Here is a 19,009-nt window from a genome sequence, read left to right as displayed (position 1 = left end):
CGGCGCTCACGACCACGCGCGCGAACGCCACCGCCGCCTCCACCGCCGTGCCGTACAGCCCGATGTAGATGCACCGCTTCCCCTCGTAGCGCTGCGCGCGGAAGCGGCCGTAGGCGGCCTGCGTCACGCCCTTGTAGCCCGTGCCGCTGTGGCGCACTCCGGTGCCACAGAGGTGCAGCCTCAACCCCTCCGCCTCTGCCACCACACCCCCTGGGCCGGCCGTGGCCGCCTCCTCGGCCATCTCCTCCTCCTCCGCCGCCGCCTCTGCCTCCTCCTCCGCCTGCGCCTCCGCCGCCTGCGCCTGCGCCTCCGCCGCCTCCGCCTGCGCCTCCGCCGCCTGCGCCTGCGCCTCCTCCGCCGCCGCCTCTGCCTCCTCCTCCGCCTGCGCCTCCGCCGCCACCGCTCTTGGCACCTCCCCCGCCTGCGAAGGGCAGGGGGGCTGGGTCTAGAAGGGGAGAGGAGAGGAGGGGGGCTGGGTCTAGAAGGGGAGAGGAGAGGAGGGGGGGGGTGGAGGGGCGAGGGCTGTCGCGCCTCTTCCGAGAGGGCGTCTTCCGAGAGAGCGTCTTGAGAGAGCACATCGTCCGACAGCGGCTCCTCGGCCGCCGGTGCCTGCCCGGCCGCCAGAACCTCCCCCCCCTCCTCCTCCTCCTCCTCCGCCGCCACCGCCTCCGCCGCCGCGCCGCGCCGCTTCTTGGTGCAGCCCTCTGCCTCGAGTGCAGGCGCGGGCGGCGCGGGCGCTGCGAGAGCACAGGCGCGGGCTGCATCCTCCTCCGCTTCGGTGGCGATGGTGGAGGAGGGGTCGCGGCACCACCTGTCGAGCGCGTGCAGCACTTCGCCCTTGGTCTTCGGCGCGGCGCGGCCTAGGGGCAAGTAAGGTAAGGTAAACTTCTCCGCACACACCAGGCGGGGCAAGCGGGGGCAACCCTCGCGACTCCACGTCTAGAAGACAGGAGCTGGCACGGCAATTCAAGGTGCAAGGCCAGGTGCGCGTGGGTGAGCGGTGTGAGTGTGTGGCCTAGGGGCACGCGCGAGGGAAGGGCTACGGGCCGGTATCGTTGAGGACGTCGCAGAGCGTCGCGGTCGAGCTGAAGCCGATGTGGCATGCGAGCTGCTGCAGGTTGAGGCCCCGCTCGCGGAGCGCGTCGCGCACGCGCTCGTTGAGCTCGGCGAGCCGCTCCTCCTCACTCGCCGCCTCCTCCCCCTCTCCCCCCTCCTCCTCCTCCTCGGCCTGCCGTGCGCCGCCTCCGCCCTTGCGCGGGCCCGCGCGCCGGCGCTTGCCGCAGACGCCGCCGGGGCATGCGCCCGTGCGGACCGGGCCAGCGGACTGCGCCCCGAGCCGCTGGTCGCCATCCGCGACGAGCGAGCCGCCGGTCCGCTCGCTGCCCTCCTCTTGACGGTGCTCGAGGAGCAGCGAGGGCGGCGGCGACGGCTGCGCCTCGCCCGGCTTGTGTGCGACTCCCCGAGCCCACGCCCGGACGGCCTCCGCGCCGACGAGAGCGGCGTTGGCGGGTAGGACGGGGAACGGCACTGCCACAGGCTGGCTCACCTCGTAGGAGGGCATCGCCATCGGCCGGGAGACAATCGTGCCGATGGTGTCGGGTGCGGGTGGCGGGCTCCATGCAGGGCCGGAGCCCAAAATGGGATGGAGAGGCTGCAGCAGCTCGGGCGATCGGCCTGACGCGCGGCGAGACTGCCGTTTGCTCATAGACGAGTGTCGGCGCGCGGCCAACCGTGGCGGAGTAGTTGCAGCCTCCAGTGATGTGATGGGGAGGAAGCCTAGATCTAACCTCGGAATGTAGCGCACTATGGCTGTGCTGTCTCCTACACAGCCATCTTACCTAAGGATGGCTGAGCTAGCTACAGTGCAGCCACATCCTTCAGGCCGATGGCTGCAACACACACAGGGCAGCCATCCTTAGTACGGATGGCTGGAGACGCACTACCGCAGCCACACCGCCCGCCTCGAGGTGAGCCCTCTTGGCTGAGCTGGCTACATCGCAGCCATCTTGGGTAAGATGGCTGGGGGACAGCCATTTCAGCCATTTCAGCCATCTACTATGGCTGGGGCACAGAGATTGCAGCCATCCTCCAGACAGAGCCATGGCTGGTGATAATTCGATGGCAGCCAATGGCAGCCGTCCCGCGAGGCCGGGGGCGGCAAGCCGCAAGCGCGCAGCCATTTGTGCGTGTGGCGGGGGCGGCGGACGGCTGCCATCGAATTATCACCAGCCATGCTCCGGAGGATGGTAGGTTTATCTTTCGTGCGGTTTTTCTCTTCTTTCACCAAGAACTGGCACGGGCTGCAGATGCAGCGCTTGTCTGTCGTTCTCCACACCGCCGTGGCGTGGCAGACGGTGAACGAGCTAGCGTGCGGGGACAGCGGCATTGTGCACGGTGCTAAGTGCATTGCCGTTCTTAAGACTTAACGGAGTCGCTTAGGCCGTTAGGCGGCTCCGGTGGTGTGCCTGTGATAGTACTAGCACGCGCCAGTTCGCACCTGTGTCGAGCCTGTCTGCTGTGCGAGACTTGTTTTGTTTAAATTCTCTTCTTTGCTGTGTTCAGTCCGAGCGAAAGTTTTTTTTGCTCTTGCAGGAATAAGAGTGGATCGCGCATGCTTTTCCGAAACGTTTTCACTCTCCATTATACGCGCCGACTTCTCTCTATAACAATATCTCGCGCGGCTGCTCTCGTCGTCACTTCGGGGGCCATCCTATGCACCCGAACGACCCCCCAACCCTCAGCCCCGGCCCACACCGAAGCGAAGAAATGAGTCGTGATTTCTTGTTGGTCTTTAAAAATCTCTCTCTCTCTCTCCGAAGCGAGCGATGGCCCCGCGCCCACCCACAGACACTGCATGCGTACGCACACACACCAAGAGTAAATCTCTCTCTCACACACCTCGCCAGAGCGGGACGATCGCGCCCGATCGCGCCCCGACGCTCGCTACCGCGGCAAGCGCCGGCCGGCCCCGGCAAGCGCCGCGGCCCCGGCCCAGCGGCGACTGGCGGCGGCCGCGCTCAAGCGGCCTGCGCGTTGCGCCGCGAGGAGCGAGTCCGTTTCGAGATTGGCGTCGGCTCGGGGAGCTTGCTCTTGGCGCCGGCCGGCTCCGGCTCCGGCGCGGCCTCCGAAACGGCGCGCCGATGGAATTCTTTATGCGCCCAAGTTGTGTTGGGCGGCTAGCAGGCTAGCTAGTATCGCCGTTCCTGAGCCTTCTATCCCCATGATCCTCCGCCTGGTTGTCGTCGCTGCTTCACTCGTCGTCATCGGACTGCTCGTGCACGCCAACACGCTCGTCGGAAGCTCCCGCAACGCGCACCTGAGCGCGCTGCGGGCGGGCGGTCCCTCGGCCGTCGGCAGCAGCACCGCTGCCGCTGCCGCCAGCGAGAGCCCACAGGCCGCTGCCGCTGCCGCCAGCGAGAGCCCACAAGCGGGTGCGGCGCAGCACTCGCAGCCAGCCAAAGCGTCGCACGTGACCGCCACCTCCGAGCCGGCGCAGCACGCGACGCCGCCGCTTGCGGCCACCACTCCGCACGCCGAGGCGGCGCCGCAAGGGTGCCCGCCGACCCGGAAGCCGTACCACGTGGTGATGACGGCGGCGACGGGGATTTACCAGGAGTGGCAGTCTCGCATCGCGTACTACCACTACCTCAAGCAGAAGAAGGCGGGCGGTCCGTGTTCCGACATCGGCGGCTTCACGCGGCTGTTCAACTCGCCGAGCGCGGCGCCCGACAAGCTGATGGAGGAGATGGTGATTGATTAGTGAATGGCCATGTGACATAATTAATGAGCAGGCGCCCGACAAGCTGATGGACGAGATCCCGACGCTGGTGGTGAAGCAGCTTGGGCACGGGTCGTGCGACGAGTGCGACCACGGCATCATCGTGGTGAACCGGCCGTGGCGAGGTGTGAACAGCGTCTCTTCACACCCACTGCTGTGAACAGGCTTCATCGTGATGAACCGGCCGTGGGGCGCCGTCCAGTTCGTAGAGACGGAGCACTTTCGCAATATCCCGGAGGAGCGCGCCTCTCCGACGCCTCTCTGCCGCCTCTCTGCCGCCTCTCTGCCTCTGCCGCCTCTCTGCCGCCTCTCTGCCGCCTCTCTGCCCCGCGCGAGAGCCGGAGGCAGCGACAGCGGCTCGGCCGCGGCACCGCGGGGGTTGGCTGTGTAGAGTACCCTTCTTCATCGAGAGAGACGCCGAGATCTACCCGAGATCTACCCGAGATCTAGCCCGAGGTCTAGCCGAGATCTACCCGCGGTCTACCCGAGATCTGCCCGAGATCTACCCGAGGTCTACCCGAGATCTACCCGAGATCTACCCGCGATCTACCCGCGATCTACCCGAGATCTACCCGAGGTCTAGCCGAGAGATGGGTCGTAGGAGTACCTCTTCTTCATCGAGACGGACCACATGATGATGCGCCCGCCCCTCAACGGCGCCACCCCCGAGAAGCCGGTCGGCTTCGGCTTCTACTACATGACCTCGACCCTAGAAGCCGAACACACACTGTCGTGTCCTCCCAACCAGCTCGAGAGGACACGGACTCCGCTGTGCTCGGCCGTCGTCCGCTGTACTCACTGCACTCGTGGCCCCTCGTCTTCACGCGGTGCTCTGGAGACACTGCACAGTGCCGTACTCCCGCCCCGACCTTGCTGTCTTCAGCACGTAGGCTGGTACGCCGCACAGTTGCTACCGCACCACCCACGGGACTGAACCCACACTGGATTCGTTACTCTGGAGGTATGGTGCACGCAGGATCTCGACCGACCCGAAGCTGCAGCCCGTCGTCCAAAAGTTCCTCGACCCGGCGATCGACATCCGCACCGTGGACAACGTCGGCCCCTCGCCCCTCCTCGTGCACAAGGCGTCCTACACCCACACATGACACCTTCTCTACTCTCCCCCCTGTGTCGCATGTGGCATGCCCCTCGCCCCTCCTCGTGCACAAGGCGATGCTCAAGCGAGTCGCGCGGCCGTGGTGGGACCTCTCCGTCAAGATGAAGCACGACAGCGACGCGAACCACATCTTCGGCTGGGTGCTCCGAGATGTGGGGCTGCAACCTCCCTCACTCACTACTGACGATGAATGAGTCCTGATTCGTTCTGAGGTGCTCGAGATGTGGGGCTACAACCTCGCCGCCCGCAACCTCGGCATCCGCCACACCGTCTCCCAGTCCATCCAGGCAGCAGGGCACGGGGACAGGCCGCCGCTCCTCGGCCCTCCCCCGAGCATCCTCGGGCGCTTCCTCGCAGGTCGAGCCACAGGGCATCGGCACCGACGACATGGCGGACAAGGACATCTACCACTGCACCTCCCCCTATCTCCGCCTATCTCCCCCTATCTCCCCCTATCTCCCCCTGTCTCCCCCTGTCTCCCTCGCAGGACATCTACCACTACACCTTCGGCCTCAGCCTGCCTGGCGGCTGGAGGGTGGACAAGCGGCAGTACTACGGCGGCTACCCCGCCGACCACCTCCGCTCTCCGCCCGCCTGCTCCGCAAGGTCGGCGCAGATCATCACCAACCTCTGGACCGAGGCGGCGCAGCAGATCTCCAACTGGCCGCGGAGAGTCGAGCCCATCGCCGAAGACCCGCACGCCGGTGAGCAAGAGAGGGGCAAGAGCCCCCCCCCCCCCCCTCCTCCTCCTCCCGCCGCCCGGAGACACGGCCCCCGCCACCGCCAGGTCCTGGGCTGGCATGTTTCCGCTCGGCTTCATGCGCGGCGGCCAGCTCATCACTCCGTGGGGCGACGGCACCTGGGGCGTGACTCGCTCCTCCGGCTCCGAGGTCGCGCCTGCGATAGTTCACATGGTCACTAAGTAATTAATTAACCTCTCCTCCGGCTCCGAGGTCGCGCCTGCGATAGTTCACATGGTAACTAAGTAATAATTAACCTCTCCTCCGGCTCCGAGGTCGCGCCTGCGATAATTCACATGGTAACTAAGTAATAATTAACCTCTCCTCCGGCTCCGAGGTCGCGCCTGCGATAATTCACATGGTAACTAAGTAATTAATTAACCTCTCCTCCGGCTCCGAGGTCGCGCCGGCCGGCGCCGTCTTTGCCGACTTTGCAAACAGCTTCCACACGGTGAGGCTCAAGGACAGGCACTGCCTGAAGCTCGAGTCGACCCGCAAGGTGGACGGCGAGCACGTGAGCGTCGAGTTTGGGCCGCCCGCCGAGTTCGACGGGCGGGACGAGGGGCGAGAGTGCAAGTCGTGGTTCAGCCGCGCGGTGGAGGCTGGGGCGGCGCCACCCTGAGTCGCGTATACCTCTGCTCTGTGAGCGTCTGTGTCCGGTGAGCGAACGATTTTCAGAGGGGTGTGGGCACTCACCGCGTGCAGCCGGGTGCGTGGGCGTTTTTCGAGGGCGTTTTCGTGAAAGGTCCGTCAGATGTGCATGTGTGTGCACGGGGTCGCCACAGCACACTCAGTTCCACCGCGCACAAGGAGACTCGCCGCGGATTCTTTTTTATAACCAAGAGCCTTGCCTTAACGGTAAAGGAAATGGCACGTGTTGCCGCATGCCTTGTCGGATGAGGGATGTCGCCACAGCAGCAGCCAGCACACTCACGCTTCTGTTAATTCTTTTCGGCTCCAGTGGTGTATGCCTTGCCGCATGCCTTGTCGGATGTCCGCCACAGCAGCAGCCAGCACACTCCACTGTGCTCGTTAATTCTTTTCTAGCCCAGCTGCTGCCTCGCGCTCTGGGGTCCCCTTCGGGTGCATCGTTACAGCTGACGACGGGATTACCACTGGTGTTTCGTCCTCCTCGGAGTCTTCTTCCCCGGCTTCCCCCCGTTTGGCTCTACGTTCATTTCGTTCAGCGTGGCTCACCCCCTCCATTGCGGCTCCATGCCGTGAACAGGCGCTTTATCCATCCTATATTCTTCTCTCTCTCCTCTGCCCGTGCCTTGGTCTTGTCGTTGTTTCGCACCCATGTCTGTATTGCGAGCTGCGTCTTAACCATGAAATTCTTTTTCCAGCCCAGGCCTCGCGCCCAGCAGGCGAATCGCAAGCGTTGTCGCTCCCAGATGGGCAAGAAAGACAAGTCTGAGAAGAAGAAGGAGGTCGAGGACGACGACGACGCCGAGGACGGCAGCAAGAAGCAGGTCTTCCTGTCTCCGATCGCCAGCCCACTTGCGGGCAAAAAGCTGACGAAAAAGGCGCCTCCGCGCCTCCGCGCCTGTGTGTGTGTGTGTGTGTGTGTGTGTGTGTGTGTGTGTGTGTGTGTGTGTGTGTGTGTGTGTGTGTGTGTGTGTGTGCGCGCGCGCGCGCGCGCGCCAGTGTTGTGACGCGGTGCAGCCCTTCCCTTTCGTCGGGAAACCTGGAAACGTCGTCTCACCAGGGGTGGCCCGGGCAGGCGCTCAAGTGCATCAAAAAGGCGTCCGGCGCCAAGACGCTGCGGCGCGGTGTCAAGGAGGTGGTCAAGGCGCTGAAGAAGGACACCAAGGGCTTGTGCATCATCGCAGGCGCGCCGACAGTTCGCGTGTGGTGGGTGCGCGAGTGCGTGCGCGCCAAGGTCCCGCCCCTCCGCAGGTAACATCTCGCCCATTGACGTGATTGCGCACGTCCCGATCCTATGCGAGGAGAAGGCAGTGCCCTACTGCTACGTGCCTTCGAAGGAGGAGCTGGGGCAGGCGCGCGCCGAGCCTTGCCCGTGGGGAGTGGCTGGCGGCCGCTTGGGCCGAATCCCGACCCCTCTCCCATAGGCGTCGCTCACCAAGCGGCCCACTTCGATTGTGCTCGTGACGTGTGCCGCCGACTTCAAGGAGGCGTACGAGGAGCTGAGCGCCGAGATGGCGGCGCTCGCGCCCGCGAGCAGTTAGCGGGAGCCGCAGCAGGACACGGGGCGGGGCACAGTCTGCATGTGAGAGGGAGAACAGGGCTGGGGCGGGGTCGCTCTTTGGCCTCTAAGAGTGTCGTCTGTGGTCTGTCGAGGTCATTGACATTGTGGTGGCGGCGGCGTTGGCGGAACTCGGAGCGGGTCGAGATGGTGTTTCGCGACCAAAAGCAGAACCGTCGTTCTGCCAGAAGCAGAATACCTGAATAGCAGTGTCTCTTCCTCTCTTGCGCGGCGACATCGGGGTGTGCGCGCGGCGGGCATAGACATACATTGTATAAGCCGTAGTTCTATTGTGACTGCCGCGGCTTGTGCGTGGCTGTGCGCTGTGCGCCGCCCGGCGGTGTCGACTGTCGTGTGGAGCGATGATGTACCTTGCGAGTCTCCTCACGGGCCAAATTGATGACTAATGTGATATCGGATTAATTTGAATGCCCCATGCCATATCTCGTGCGCCGGAGCTGCCACACCGCCCCACCCGCCACCGCCGCACCGGCCCGCGCACACGACCCCACCCGCGGTCGTCGCGTCCGGGGAGAATCATTCCAACCCAGCAAATCGCCGCCGGCCTACCGACGCGCGCTGCCGATGGCGTCGCGCGCGCTCTCTCCCGCGCTCTAGTCTCACGCTCACGTATGCGCGTCCTCACGTATACGCCCCGGCCCCGCCGCGTCGTCGGTTGGGCTGCACCCTCCCTTGCCACACGCATGCCAAACGAAGAGCTGGCCTCCACCGCCAATGCCGCACGAGGCTGCGACCCCGGCGGCCGAGATTGCGAGCCCGCGTACCGAGCCTGCGTGCCCCTCGAGTGTTGCAATGATGGTCCCGCCGGGGCGCTCCAGCGTCCACAGCTTGGCCTTCCGGTCGTGGCCGCCGCTGAGGAGCAGCAGGCCGCCCGGCGCACGATCCGCCCGAGAGAGCCGGACGCAGGAGCAGACGTTGCCGTGCTCCACCTTGTAAAGGCGCTCGAACTCGCAAAGGCTCCAGACCACGATGGAGTCCACGCAAGCACAAGCGAGAGTGTTACCCACCGCGCTCACCGAGAGCACGTAGCTGAGATGTCGAAGCGTTCGCGCGCTGTTCGGCTCGGCGTGTGTGAGCTCCCACACTCGCGCCGTGCGGTCCGTGCTTCCGCTGATGAGGAGCCGCTGCCCGGTGGTGCTGCGGCCACCGCACGAGACGCTCGTGACCGCGTGCGTGTGTCCGAGGCGCGTGGACGTGCATCGCCAGCCCTCCGCGATTGACCACGTTCTGACGCTCCTGTCGTCGGCCCCTCCGCTGGCGAGGCAGCCCTCCCACATCGTCAGGCCTGCCAAGGCGCCAGTGTGTCCGTGGAGTGTCGCCATCGGCCGGGGATTGATGTCCGAGCCCCTTGCCGCGAGCTGCCAGAGTCGGATGGTTCCATCCTCAGCGCCGGCCGCCACCACGTCGCCCTCCACGGCGACGCAGCACACCGCCTCCACGTGTCCCCGCAGCGCCCCCAGCAAAGTGTTTCTTTCGAGAGAGAAGACGCTCACGACTCGCGCGTCATGATCAGCACCAACAGAGATTAGGTGCTCACCGTCCTCGTGCAGCGCAAGGCAATCGCCCGGCGACGCGGCAGAGGCGAGCGCGGCGGAGCACTTAACGCCGCGCCAAGCAGCCGCCGGGTCCTCAGCCACGAGAAGGCGGAACGGCTGAGGCCAGCCCGTTTGCACCCTGGGCAGCACCAGTCCGAGCAACTCCGCCCGCGTCTGAATTGCCACGCCCAGCACCGCCTCCCAGGCGCGGCTCACGTTGGCGCAGAGGGCTAGCGAGCGGGCTGGAAGGTGGCGCAAGACCTCGGCAAGCAGCTCCTCGGGGATCAAATGGAAGCCGGCGGCCGGGCTGCAATCGCACGCGGTGCACATCCGAGGGGGGAGGAAATTCGGGATGAAAACGGCCCCGCGGATGGTCCGAGTTTGAGTGTGGGTGTACGTACTCGAGTAGTTGATGAGCACTTGAGCACGGGATAGGGTCGATTCCGCGTGGGACCCCCGCTCGCGCTCTCCCTGCCGCACAGCGGCTGCGGTCCGTACTGCCCGAGCTCAGGCATCTACTTGCAGAGGCTCTCGCGTCTGCCTTGCGAGGACGTCGCAAACAAACAAAGGACGACCCCGTCTTTACGGCCTTCAACTGGGAGGCTGCGCGCTGGAGCTGGCCTTACGATTGGAATTGGCCCTCCGCCGGCTACATTTCCGGGCTGCGGCACTCCGGCTGCGGCTGGCTCTCCAATGCACGGCGATGCTCGAGGCAATCGCGGTGAGCAGAGCCGAAGGCCTCGGCGCCATCTCCTTCCCACCATTCACGCAGTTCCTCAACATCTGCGTTGAGAGCGGCTCCATCTTCCCCGTCAAGCCCCTCTCCTACTACTGCCCAGTGGCGTGCGCGGCTGCCACGCAGGCGACCCACACTGCCCCCTTACCTGCCCGGTGCGCACCGCGACGACACCGCTTTTGCCCAGAGGCGCAGCGGAGCGTGACATTCAACTATTTTACCGCAAGAGCCTTCCCCGAGGGCTCCTGTGCGATGCAGCCGGGCGCGATACCGTCGGTGGCAATGGCGCTGCAATGGCGGCGGCGGCGAGGACGGGCCAATTCTCGAGCGCCACTGCCCCCGACCTGGATTACTAGGATTAAGTGCATACACCATGCATGTCCAATGTACGTGCGACCTCAGACCCATGTGAGAGGCCCCCGTTACTCCAGATGCATGTTGGCTAGAGCAGAGCGGCTCGCTCTTTGTTTATGTGCAAGTGTTTGCCTCAGACTCTCTCGTACCTGGATGAGAGAGAGTGTTGTTATTAAAAAGTGTTGTTCTCTTCACACGGCCAGCTCGAGACGGCCAGCGCAGAGCTCTGATCGTCATACAATGAGCTTGCCTGCGGCCGAGGGCGGTCGAGACTCGAGTGCACCGCGCCACGGAGCTAGAGAGGTGACTGCCGTCTCCCGTCCTCGCAGGAGTCGCTTTTTAGGTAGTGGCCCCCTGCAACGCTGGGTTCGGACCTTTTGCGGGGTAAGGTATGGTAGCGTCGGCCAACCCTCCTCGAAACCTTACCCCCCCCCCCCCCCTTCGACCAGGCCAGGTATGTTCGTATGACAGATCACGGTCAGGACCATACAGTCCACTACCCTACGGCTACGGACCTCGAACCCAGCCCGCTCCGGCGCCCGCTCACCGACTCTTTCGCTGGTTGAACCCGCAACGTTGGCCTTTACACGCTTTTCTCTGCAAAGGCTATCTATATTCTTTGCATCATATTCTCTCTGGGCCCTCTATATTCTCGAGAATATTCTCGAATATTGAGAATATTTTGACCTCGCGTATATCGACGGAGACCAAAAGTCGCTCCCAAACCCGCTCAGAACCTCCAAAACTTAAAGATTTCAGTCGGCATCGACCCGAAACCTACTGTTGAGGGGGGAATAGCTGTTTCGAGCTCTCTCGTCAAGACCGTTTTAGACGCCGCACAGCGGCAACGTCAAGAATATTCAAGAATATCTTTGGACTCGAGGTCCACCAAGGTCAAGGGCTGCGGAAAGCTCGTATATTCTTGAGGGAAAAGCCGGCCGGGGCATCTATATTCTCGAGAATATTCTCGAATATGGAAGTGCGCGGGACCCTCTATATTCTCAAAGATATTCGAGAATATGGTGTAAAGGCCAACCCGCAAGCCGACACCGATGTGCGCATTCCTCCTCTCCGTATCGATGCAAGCGTCCCTGACCGCCTCCTGGCAGCCCTGCCGGCCGACCCGAGGTCCGGGCCGACAGCGTCGGCGGATCAAGCCAGGCACTGCGACGGGACTGAAAACCTGACTGAAAAACCTGACTGATCAGGTTCGCTCCGTCACATCCATTCTGGCTTAGGAACCCGACATGCTGCCGATCAAGCGGAAGCACACGGAGGTGGAGGAGTCGCGCGAGCCGAATCAGCCGCCACAGCAGCAGCAGCAGCAGCACGTTGCAGGCAGCGTTAGCAGCAGCGCCAACGGCGCGCCAGGGGATCCGAGCGGCGCTGCAGTCGGCGCCGCAGACCTCTCGATGCGAGACGGCCACTCTCGAGCTGCACCCTCCCTGCGCCTCAACCGTTTGGAGCTTATGCACAAGGCAGGCGAGGATGCGGAGCTCATGCAACTCGCGAGTGACGAGGCGGAGAAGGCGGCGGAGGCGGCGGAGGCGGTCTGCCAGTACATGCGGCGCCAAATGCAAGGCTTGCGCGCGCGCTCGCAGCCGGAGGTGACGCCTGCCGCGGTGACCGCGGCAGTCGAGCCGGCGTCGCCACCGCGCCCAGCGGAGCGCCCGGAGTCTACCGCTGCGGAGGCGGAGGCGGAGGCGGAGGCGGAGGCGGAGGCGGAGGAGGCATCCAGCGGCGGCGCCTCACAGCCCGGCCCCACCTCTGCCCTCTCCACCACCGCCTCTGCCGCGGCCACCATCTCCGTCTCCCACTCCGTGGCATCCCGACCCCCACGGTGACAACCTACGCCTCCTTGCCATCGCGCTGCGCATGATGGTCGACGATCGACATGACAGCGCCGATGCACCGGACGAGCTGCAGACGTACGCGGTGATGATTGACTTCTGCTCGGCCCATCAGAAGGGCAAGTGTGGTGAGGCGCGGACGACGCAGGAGAACGCTCTCTTCACAAGGGCGCTCCACAGCATGGGCGACTGGTACTCGCACCAGGAGACGACGGTGATCAAGCTCACCAAGCTGCCCGAGGGCTATCCGAACGGCTTCGACTTCCCGGACGGCATGGTTGCAAACACCGCGGACTATGCGGGGCGTGGGTGGTGCTTCGAGGAGGCCTCGGTCGCCGGCCTCATCAAATCGTCGGGCAAGGTGCTCGACCTCGGCCAGTATGACAAGGCCTCCAACCTCGAGGAGCTGAAGAAGGAGTGCAAGGCTGGCCGCGCCCCGCCACTCACGCCCGCCGAGTTCGACAGGCAGCTCGAGACCAAGTCGTTCACCTCGAAAAAGGCTGACCTCGCTCAGGTGCAGGCCCTCTACCTGCACGCGTATGAGAGCCGATTGGGCTGCGTGACGGAACTGTGGCTGCGCGAGCTTGGGTGGGCGGACGCCGAGTGCGAGCAGCTCATCTCGGTGATTCGCTCCGGGGTGCTCAAAGAGCTCAAGCTGCTGGTCCTCAACCTCAACGATATTGGAGACGACAGCGCCAACCTCCTCGCCGCCGAGATACTGAACGGTGCGCTGCCAAAGCTCAAGGAGCTGAGCGTCTATGGCAACGCGCGCCTCTCGACGAGCCGGGGGTTGGATGAGCTTTGGATGGCGTGCAAAGAGAGGCGCGTGGCCCTGTTCACGCGCGCGCAAGTGCCCGAGTGGTCGTATATGTCTCGTGTATTGTAACTTGGTCGGTTATAACCGATGGCGTCCACTCGATCGAACCTCGAGACCCCAGTTCGAGATCGAGTCTCGAAGCTGTGTGTGTGCCTGTGTCATAATGCGGTTCGTATGCGTACGTCCGTGTGTGTGTGTGTGTGTGGTGGTGGGGGGAAACACGTGTGAACACCGTGTGTGTGAATACAGAACGAGCAGATCCTAGTATTACTGGGGGATGCTGCTTTCTTTTCTGCTCCGATTTCAGTAATACTAGGATCGATCGGCGCTTGAGTAAGGGGCGTGTCGATCTTGACCGGTTTGAGCGCCGGGTCTCGTCAAAGGCCTCCGCGCCACACACGACGTTGACGCAACAACAAAACAAACTTCAGGCTGCCCTTGAAGAGAGAGAGGGACTCTCTCTGTCGAAACTGGAGCAAGTTGTTTCTCTTTGCCCGTGCCTTCGTACTGCCACCAAAACCCTCGCTCCTGTACGGATATGGCACGCATCCTGCTCAGCCTCCTCGCCCTCCAGCCCTCTGTCGGCGGCCTGCAGTCTCCGTGGCGCCCGATCGCCAGTACGTCTGCCAGACCATCTGTCTCACCCGCCGCCGCTGCTGCTGCCTCTGGCCCCTCGTTCAGCGAGCTGCCGCTGCCCGAATGGCTCGTGGTCGAGGTGGGTTAGTAGTAGGTTAGGTTAGTTAGGTAGTGGGCAGATTTACCATACCTTCTCGAGATTCCAAACTGTACCCCTACGCGGACCCGTGGGACGGCCAGCGGGGCCCGTTCTTCGAGCGCAATTGGCTCCCCGACATGCTGAGCGGCCTCGGTGGCGTCACCGAGATGACTCCAAACTTGTGATGTCGGTTTTCCCAGTTGACCACCAACCACAGCGAGCAGCGTCGGGTCGGCGTGTCACATTTTTGACAGCCGACACGATCGGCACACGGATCTCTACACGCACGCACGCACGCGTGGCTCGCGCGCGCGCCGATCACGCCCGATTTTAGCTTGATCCGTGTCGGAACAGTCGTGCAGGCATGAGCAGGCATGAGGCGGCGCGTTTACGTCAAGACGCCGACCTGGCCGTGAAGAGGCACTCGGAAGCCCTCGCACGGCGGCAGCAGGCGGAAATAGATGAAGAGTCAACAAGGAAGGAAATGTTCAGGGCTCGCGAGTTGGCTGCTCAAGCTGAAGCTGCTGCGCGAAAATCTCCGGGTGGAATATTTGGAGAGCCGTCGACACTTGGCGCCGAGATACTCGCGGGGATGCATGGCCAGTCTTCAGATGTCATTACGCTGGTGGCAATGTCATCAACCTGGTGGCGGCAGGCATGGGATTTCTTCAGCGTTGGGCCCCTACTGAGGATATGTCGCTCACCCTTGTGGCGGGCAGCAATTCTTGCGGCAACGCAGGCTCATGTCAGGCCTGAAACACTGGTCCGCTGTCACATTGGTCAGCTCGTCGGGTTGATGCGTCTTGGATCAGCACAGCAAGCTTGCTGGGCGATACAGAAGCTGATTTATTCACATCGATTCACATTTCCGCGCTCCTCATTCAACACTCATAGACCAACTCATCGCGTGTATGGATATGAATACGGATCGATGCAACATGCATTGAAGGCGGCCCACGGCGTCGCGCCATTATGGAAGTGGCTTCGTGCAGCAGTGGATGACAAATCCCTGCAGTCCGCAGCAGGTCTTCGCTACGCAGCGGCTCGCTTGCTGCTGCTTCTTCTCATTGGCTCCCAGGACGCCGACGAGCGAGACGAGATCACTAGTATGGGTGGCGATGGAGCGGTCAAGCTCGTGAACGAGTATGGCAGGCAGATTGATCTGCCGTTGCCGCCGACGCTCGCCAGACCCGATACACATGAGATGCTTCCTTTTGGAGAAGACCGGCACGCCTCCGAGCTCCTCTGGCCGACGATGCGTCTGAGCGCCCATGAGGTGTTTGGCTTACCCGACGACGCACGGATGTACGTCTATCTAAATGGCGAGCCTGTGAACAAGAATCAAAACCCCCAAGGCCCTATGGCCATACAATTCGCAGTCGAATGGACCCCCGACCTCGCCGATGACGATTCTCGAACAGAGTTGGCCGGTTGGCGGGTGAAGCTGCCCAGTGACGAGAAGTGCAAGGCGCTCAGCTTTGCTCGGAAAAGCGCGCGCCTTCGGAAAGCGGAATGAGTCGACCGTTGTGCAAAAGTAGTGTACTCGTGTTGGCCACGCTCGTGTGCCGTACGTGTGCTTGCGTGCGTATTGTACCGCGTGGCCACCGCCCACCTCTCTGAGGCGCCTGGCACCGCTCGTTCTGCCCCCTCCCCCGCCCGCGGCCCGGCCGTCCCGGGTGCGACACTGTGTTGTGGGGTAATATGTGATAACGGTGAGAGCTTACCAGCTTTTCCCGAGATCGTCTAGACAGAGACACCTAAATATACGAGTGAGTAGCGACGTGCGATCAGAGTGAGATATTCCTAATAGGTCACATGGTATGAGGGGCCGCGGTTGCACGGGCGGCCTCTATGGGCGGGGGGGTATGGTCCTGACCGCCCATTCCCGGTCTCCGGGAGGCTGGGTCTGTCAGCAGGCGGGGGGGTATGGTCTCGAGGTGGGTTAGGTTAGGTTAGGTAGTGGGTAGAGCGTACTGGGTTCCGGCTCCTACCCGGATAGGGGGTCTGTTGGGACTGGCTGGCCCCTCCCAGATAGGTAGGTAGGTTGGTCTTGTTTGGCCCAAAAGGGCCCTGCAATAGGTAGGTACCCCTATTTTCATCTTTTTTCGCTTCGCTGCGCGGCCTGGGGACAGGTAGGTAGGTAGGGCGTTTTGGCACGAGTCACTCAGACCCCCTATCCGGGTAGGAGCCGGAACCCTGGACCGGGCGACGCGTGCGGGCACGCGTCGGTGTGGGTGCTTGGCGCCATACCACGCTTCCACATGCCGCTACCGCACGTGAGCGACGGCACGCTCCCTGCCCACGTGGAGGAGCAGCGCACGCGCGTCTCGATCCATGAGGACGCGCCGCGGATGACTGCGACAGTCGAGGCGGCTGGCGCCTACTTTGCGTCAGGCGTCGACAACTCCTTCTCGATGGAGCGCTTCCGCCGCGACCTTCGCATCGAGGTGCAGCAGCTCGACGAGGAAGAGATTGTCTTTGACGTGATCGGGATCGACGCGGCCATTGCCAACGCCTTTCGGCGGATCCTGCTCTCTGAGGTGCCTGCGATGGCAATCGACAAGGTGTTTATTCTCAACAACACGTCGATGACAGAGGACGAGGTCCTCGCGCACCGGCTCGGCCTCATCCCCATCCGCGCCGACCCGCGCCTCTTCCGCGAGCGTGTCGGCGATGAGGACCCGGACGAGCATCACGTCATCGCATTCCGGCTCGAGATCAAGTGCACGCGAGGCAACAAGGACGATCCCGGGTCGAGCGAGATGGTAAACTCGCGCGTCCTCTCCAGCCACCTGCAGTGGATCCCGCAGGGCGACCAGGAGGAGCGCTTCCGCGAGCGCGAGATCAAGCCGGTGCACGACGACATCCTGATCGCAAAGCTGCGGCCGGGTCAAGAGATCGTGCTCGAGGCGTGGTGCGAGAAGGGGATCGGCAAGACGCACTCCAAGTGGTCGCCCGTCGCCACCGCCTCGTACCGCCTGCTACCCGAGATCCGGGTCAAGCCCGCGCGCGCGCGCGACGCCGACACGGCCGAGGCGCCGCCTGCGGCCGCGCCGTCCATCTTCGACGCGGCGGAGGGCGGCGCGGCGCCGTCGGTGGCGACGCGGCCGCGGGCGTGCTCGATGCCGGGGCGGCACGGCGGCGCGGTGCCGGGGTGGGAGCATCGGGTGCAGTGCTCGCGCGTGCGCGACCACTTCATCTTCTCGGTCGAGTCGACCGGCATTCTGCCGCCAGAGGAGCTGTTTTGCGAGGCGGCCAAGGTGCTCATGCAAAAGGCGGCCGACTTAGCGCAGCTTCTCAAAGACGCCGTGTTAGGGCAGGGCGGCGGCGCCGACGAGTGAGATGACCTCGCGGCGCGTCTCGGCGCGTGTGTGACGCTCTGCGATACGATAGGTGTGTCTGTGTGTGGTCGCTCTCGCGCGAGAAAGTGAATCTTGAAGTGTTGCACTCTGCACAAACATATGGAGGCACATTCTTGCGTCGTCGTACTGCACTCAGTACTCTGAAGCGCGATTTCCGCTTCGGGCCCAGTAGCACAACCACATGACAAGCGAAGGTACGCCAAGGCCCAAGCAACGCCAACGGTGTGTGTGGTCGGTGTGCGACTGCGAGCTCTGGGGGGGCGCGGGGGCCCCCGGAGGCACCGTGCGCCGCGCAGCAGTGCGGAAACGCAAACGGAGGGAAACGGGGCTCCGGCGCTCATACTCGCTCATACTACCAACTTCCCGATCTAACCCGGTCTAACAGAGGGCAGATTTGGAGAGATCTCGAGGAGTACATATAGATAGACCCTCCAATCATCAGCAAACTCCGACCTGATCGGTCGTACTGACCGCCGACAGATAACTCAAGACAGCAGACAGGCCGACGTCTGCACGCGGCCGGCCGGGCGAGAGGCTTGACACGATCCGACCCTGCGAGACCCTGACGCTGCTGCTCTAGCTATCAGACATGCACTGCTGACTGCTGCCACAATGTGCGACCTGTGCTGGCCCACTTGGCGGCCTTCCCGGTCAGTGGTGATGCGCAGTTCAGAGCTGTCGGTGGCGCGATGCCGCACTGGTCCCACATTGGTGACACGAGACCACCACGTTTGCCGGTCCAAGAGAGAGGCACCGGCGCTGTCGTGAGAAGGTGCATGGTCCCTCTTGACTGCCCATGCGCGCGAGGCTGTGTAGGCATAGCCTCGAGAGTGCCAGAGCCAATCCGAGGCGACGCGCATTGCGCCAGAAGCGTGCACGCAGCTGGAAGGACACCTTCCTACTGGCCGTACGATCAGGTTGTCACTGAATGCTTGATACTAAGGCCGCGAGCTATGCAGGTGATCAATTGTGCAGCATGGCACGGTCAGCAGCGCCGACAGGCTGTCGCAAGGCGTGATAGCATGGCCGCAAGGACGCCGAATTCCCATGAAAACAAGTGAAAAATCGCAAAAAAGAAAAAATCCCAGATCGGCGCCTGCGGCGGGCCATCGGACCCCATCGCCCCCCCGCATGGATACCCTCTAGGGCCCCCGCGCCCCCCCAGAGACTGCGAGCTTAGGGGACCCCTAGGCTTGAAAGGGTGGGCCCTGGGGCACCTGCGACTTAAACGGCTTAAAACCTGCCTAGGTAGGTTTTAAGAGCTGCTGGGCCGCCGATTCCTTAAACGGTCTTAAACGCTTAAACGGTGCGGGAGAGCTCCCGAGGTCAATGGTCCGGGAAGCTGGCTACAGTCAGCTGGTTCGGACGGACGGAAAACTCTCCCCCTTTTATGCCTGACCCTGGGCATGCCTCTCTGGGGGTGAGCTGGGCCGGCCGCCTCCGGGTCCGCAACTCGCACGGTGGGCTCGCGTCCGGGCGAGCATCTGAGGCCCGCGGTTGTCCTCTCGCTGGGCGCGACCGACATGGAGAGCCACTGCACACAGATCTGTGCTTTTGGCGCCTATTGCTCGCTCTCTGTGCAATCGCGACGCCAGAGGCCGTGCTTGGAGAGTGTGTCGCAGTGCTGCTGCGTCAGTGGATTGAGCCGCGACGCAGGCTCCATCGGTGAGCTGCGGCGGCGCACCGGCCGCTCCATCCATAGCTCTCCGGCGAGCCGTCGCAAACGCGTTTTCCGTCCGTTTCATCGAGTTTGCCCGAGTGGTAAAATGCAATCGAAT

General features: G+C 63.4%; 6 protein-coding genes across 6 annotated transcripts in view; 4 read left to right on the top strand and 2 right to left on the bottom strand.

The window, feature by feature from the left end:
- EMIHUDRAFT_115231 (hypothetical protein) overlaps positions 1-1,705 on the bottom strand; it is a gene marked incomplete at both ends in the record, with an annotated part of 3,729 nt that extends 2,024 nt beyond the window's left edge. Inside the window, 3 exons of the mRNA XM_005778469.1 lie at positions 11-421; positions 577-811; positions 1,044-1,705. Of these exons, the coding sequence (XP_005778526.1) occupies positions 11-421; positions 577-811; positions 1,044-1,705 (1,308 nt within the window). The remainder of the gene's footprint in view (positions 1-10; positions 422-576; positions 812-1,043) is intronic.
- A 1,515-nt stretch (positions 1,706-3,220) lies between these two features.
- Positions 3,221-5,167, top strand: EMIHUDRAFT_73679 (hypothetical protein; the record flags this gene model as incomplete). Its single annotated transcript, XM_005778468.1, has 5 exons — positions 3,221-3,702; positions 3,761-3,914; positions 4,380-4,510; positions 4,864-5,035; positions 5,108-5,167. Coding segments are annotated over 5 exons (999 nt in total), but the record flags the coding sequence as incomplete, so codon positions are not given.
- A 1,862-nt stretch (positions 5,168-7,029) lies between these two features.
- Positions 7,030-7,707, top strand: EMIHUDRAFT_73674 (hypothetical protein; the record flags this gene model as incomplete). The annotated part of the gene is made up of 3 exons (XM_005778467.1): positions 7,030-7,185; positions 7,380-7,453; positions 7,518-7,707. 3 exons carry the CDS (start codon positions 7,030-7,032, stop codon positions 7,705-7,707), a joined length of 420 nt encoding a protein of 139 aa, XP_005778524.1.
- A 760-nt stretch (positions 7,708-8,467) lies between these two features.
- EMIHUDRAFT_237113 (hypothetical protein) lies at positions 8,468-9,727 on the bottom strand (the record flags this gene model as incomplete). The annotated part of the gene is made up of 1 exon (XM_005778466.1): positions 8,468-9,727. The coding sequence occupies one exon, from the start codon at positions 9,725-9,727 to the stop codon at positions 8,468-8,470; it is 1,260 nt and encodes a 419-aa protein (XP_005778523.1).
- A 2,007-nt stretch (positions 9,728-11,734) lies between these two features.
- EMIHUDRAFT_115228 (hypothetical protein) lies at positions 11,735-13,223 on the top strand (the record flags this gene model as incomplete). The annotated part of the gene is made up of 2 exons (XM_005778465.1): positions 11,735-12,327; positions 12,389-13,223. The coding sequence occupies 2 exons, from the start codon at positions 11,735-11,737 to the stop codon at positions 13,221-13,223; spliced, it is 1,428 nt and encodes a 475-aa protein (XP_005778522.1).
- A 2,907-nt stretch (positions 13,224-16,130) lies between these two features.
- Positions 16,131-17,210, top strand: EMIHUDRAFT_237108 (hypothetical protein; the record flags this gene model as incomplete). The annotated part of the gene is made up of 2 exons (XM_005778464.1): positions 16,131-16,865; positions 17,043-17,210. 2 exons carry the CDS (start codon positions 16,131-16,133, stop codon positions 17,208-17,210), a joined length of 903 nt encoding a protein of 300 aa, XP_005778521.1.
- Positions 17,211-19,009: the final 1,799 nt, after the last annotated feature.

The sequence above is a fragment of the Emiliania huxleyi genome (genome assembly GCF_000372725.1).
Source record: "Emiliania huxleyi CCMP1516 unplaced genomic scaffold EMIHUscaffold_245, whole genome shotgun sequence".
Lineage (NCBI taxonomy): Eukaryota > Haptophyta > Isochrysidales > Noelaerhabdaceae > Emiliania > Emiliania huxleyi.
The sequence above is the reverse complement of the archived record's forward strand: the minus strand, read 5'-3'. Positions and strand labels throughout refer to the sequence as shown.